The sequence below is a fragment of the Tupaia chinensis genome, unplaced genomic scaffold (assembly GCF_000334495.1).
Source record: "Tupaia chinensis unplaced genomic scaffold, TupChi_1.0 Scaffold000479_1, whole genome shotgun sequence".
Classification (NCBI taxonomy): Eukaryota; Metazoa; Chordata; class Mammalia; order Scandentia; family Tupaiidae; genus Tupaia; species Tupaia belangeri.
The window spans coordinates 283,716-286,642 of record NW_006159991.1 but is presented as its reverse complement, the minus strand read 5'-3'; the positions used below and the strand labels follow the sequence as shown (position 1 = coordinate 286,642).

Sequence of the window (2,927 nt, the reverse complement as noted above, 5' to 3'; positions counted from 1 at the left end):
TCACTCCCATTGGCCGCCGCCGCGTCAGCTGGTGCGATTTGCTGCTGTCGCTTTTGGCGTTCGGCCATCCAGAAACAAACCAGTTCGATGACTACTAATAGTTATAGCCAGATGTACTAATACACAACAAATCACAGTCCTGCAGAGGGGCGCGCAAATGAGTTCCTATTTTGTGAATCCCACTTTCCCCGGGAGCCTGCCCAGCGGCCAGGACTCTTTCTTGGGCCAGCTGCCCCTCTACCCGGCCGGCTATGACGCGCTGAGGCCCTTCCCGGCCTCGTACGGGGCGTCGAGCCTCCCGGACAAGACGTACACCTCACCTTGTTTCTACCAACAGTCCAACTCGGTCCTGGCCTGCAACCGGGCGTCCTACGAGTACGGGGCCTCGTGTTTCTATTCTGATAAGGACCTCAGTGGCGCCTCGCCCTCAGGCAGTGGCAAGCAGAGGGGCCCCGGGGACTACCTGCACTTTTCTCCCGAGCAGCAGTACAAACCCGACAGCAGCAGCGTGCAGGGCAAAGCCCTCCATGACGAAGGCACGGACCGGAAGTACACGAGCCCCGTTTACCCCTGGATGCAGCGGATGAACTCCTGCGCGGGTAAGGCATTTCCCTGCCATCCCCCCACCCCCACCCAAGACAGTGGAGGGAGAGGGGAGAGGAGGCAGGGAAAGAAGGAAGGAAGAAGAAAGCAAGAGAAAGTACAAAGAGGAATAGAGAGAAAGAAAGGAAGAAAGAGAGAACAAAGTTTCTTGGGTGGCTTAAGAGAGATCAAAAAAAAAAAAAAAAGATAAAACCCCATTCCCAGAGGGGCAGTTAGGTCATGGCAGAGGAAAGGCTAGACTCTGGTGACCATGTAAAGTGACACCTTAGGGGAGAGTGGGGGGTTCACTGTAGCCCGCTATGTGAGAACTGTGACAGGGGCAACCTGAAGAGAGAGGGAAGCTGGCTGGGAGGAGAACCTCCCCATGCTGCATCCTGGTAACACCCTGCTCAGGTTCCCAAGCTGAGAGGGCCTCTGCACCCCCATCACTGGTAACTTCTCTTCACCTTCCAATCCCCTCTCCTTTCTGCCCTTCAGAATCCCATACAGAGAGGCCCCCATACGGCCTCTTCCAGTGTCTCCCCAAAGCCTTGGAGGGCCACATTTCCACCTTCAGGATTTTTACCCCTCTCTCTCCTCCTTTCCCTCCTCCCCCTTCCACTCAACTATTCACTCTTAGCCAACTTCTGCTTTCTTCTGAGCCCCTGCTTAAGCCTCACACACCTGGCTTGGGGAGGACAGCCCCCCCAACCACCCAAGGGCACCTTTAGCACCAGAACCAACAGCCCTAGGCAAGCCTCCATTGACAGAAACCCCAGATCGCCCATAGGTGCATCTCTTCAGCCCTGGTTTCCAAAGACTCCACAGGGGATTCCTTTAGCCCTTGGAGCAGGATGGAATCTAATGCAGATTTTTAAGCTTATAGTGTTTTGCTTTAAAATTCACTTTTCCCCCCAAGGGAGCTTTGTTTTTCTCAGAATCATATAATTTGGGAAAACTTGCAAAGATTTGAGAGAGCTGGCCACTTTTAACTTTCAAAAAAAAAAAAAAAGTGTTGAGTCCTGACATAGCTGACCACAGTAGCATCCTCACAGAGAGTAGTGTGTGAATTCAGCGTCTACACTACCCATAGGGTTCCACACCATCCACCCCCCTGACACACATATACACGCCCACAAAAACGCGACTTGAGTGTCCCAAATTAAGAATGCTTATTCTATTATTTCGCTTGTAAAGGCTTTTCTTATGAAGCAGATATTTTCAAAAACAATAACTTCACAAGCCAAATCGTTTTAGGAGGAAAACATCTTGTTTGGTATGAAATTATCTTTTCCCATGCAGTCTGCTGTTGGCTTCAGAAGCAGTGGGAGAGGCGGAAGTGGAGGCAGGGTGGTTTCCAGTCCAGGGGGCCCAGGCGGGGCAGGGGGCTGACCAGGTCGGCAGTCCGCACCCATGCTTAACCGTGCCCGGCCACTTTTTTGTATGTAAATGAGGCTCATAAAACTTTTTATGGCCCAATTAATGGGTTCGATCCTCGTAAATTTATTTAACTCCATTTGCCTTGGAATTTTAACATTAAGTTTGTTCGCTTTCTCTCTCTCTCTCTTCCTCCCTCCCTTTCTTCTCTTTCCCCCCTTTTCCTTCTTTTCCCTTCTGCCTGGCTTTTCTTTCTCAAAAGCTGGGAGAGCCAAGCCCTCCAGGGGCCCTCACCAGCCCCAGTGCCAGGGGCCATCTCTAGACTGGGGCCTGGAGGGAACGGGACAGAGGGAGGGAATGCCCCAGGAAGTTCTCAGGGATGGGAGCTCAGGCTGCAGGGGAGGGTTGTCCACTTGCCTAGCAAGGAGGGGTAGCTGCCTGCTGACCCCGCCTTTGAATGGCAAAAGTGCGGAATCGCCTACTAGTCCGCACTCTATATTTACAATTTCCCTTTGTCAAGGGGAAGCGGGACATTGTGGAAACGTACCCAGCTGGAAAGGGGGGTTGTAAAGTTGGGATCCTGCGCCTTCGCTCCTTACAAAGCTGCCTGCCCGTCTGGCACTGCAGTTGGGGTCTTCCGCTAACACTCCCCCCTCCTTCTCTGGCTCTTTATTTCGAGTCCTCAGGGTCAGGGGGACTTGCGCCTGGGTCTGGGCCGGAGGAAGGTGCGGGCTCTGGGACAGCGGCCTGGCTAATACACTGTCCTGTCCCTGTCCCTTTTTGTCCCTGTGTCTGCATGTCTGCTCTTAGGACCCGACAGGAAGCGGGGCCGTCAGACGTACACGCGCTACCAGACGCTGGAGCTGGAGAAGGAGTTCCACTTCAACCGCTACCTGACCCGGCGCCGCCGCATCGAGATCGCCAACGCGCTCTGCCTCACCGAGCGCCAGATTACGATCTGGGTACAG

At 53.6% G+C, this 2,927-nt stretch overlaps 1 protein-coding gene across 1 annotated transcript in view; it reads left to right on the top strand.

Annotated features, from left to right (window-relative positions):
* Positions 1–38: 38 nt before the first annotated feature.
* HOXA6 (homeobox A6) overlaps positions 39–2,927 on the top strand; it is a 4,106-nt gene continuing 1,217 nt past the window's right edge. Inside the window, exon 1 of the mRNA XM_006156127.3 lies at positions 39–599. Coding sequence (XP_006156189.1) covers positions 158–599 — 442 coding nt within the window. The 5' untranslated portion in view covers positions 39–157. The remainder of the gene's footprint in view (positions 600–2,927) is intronic.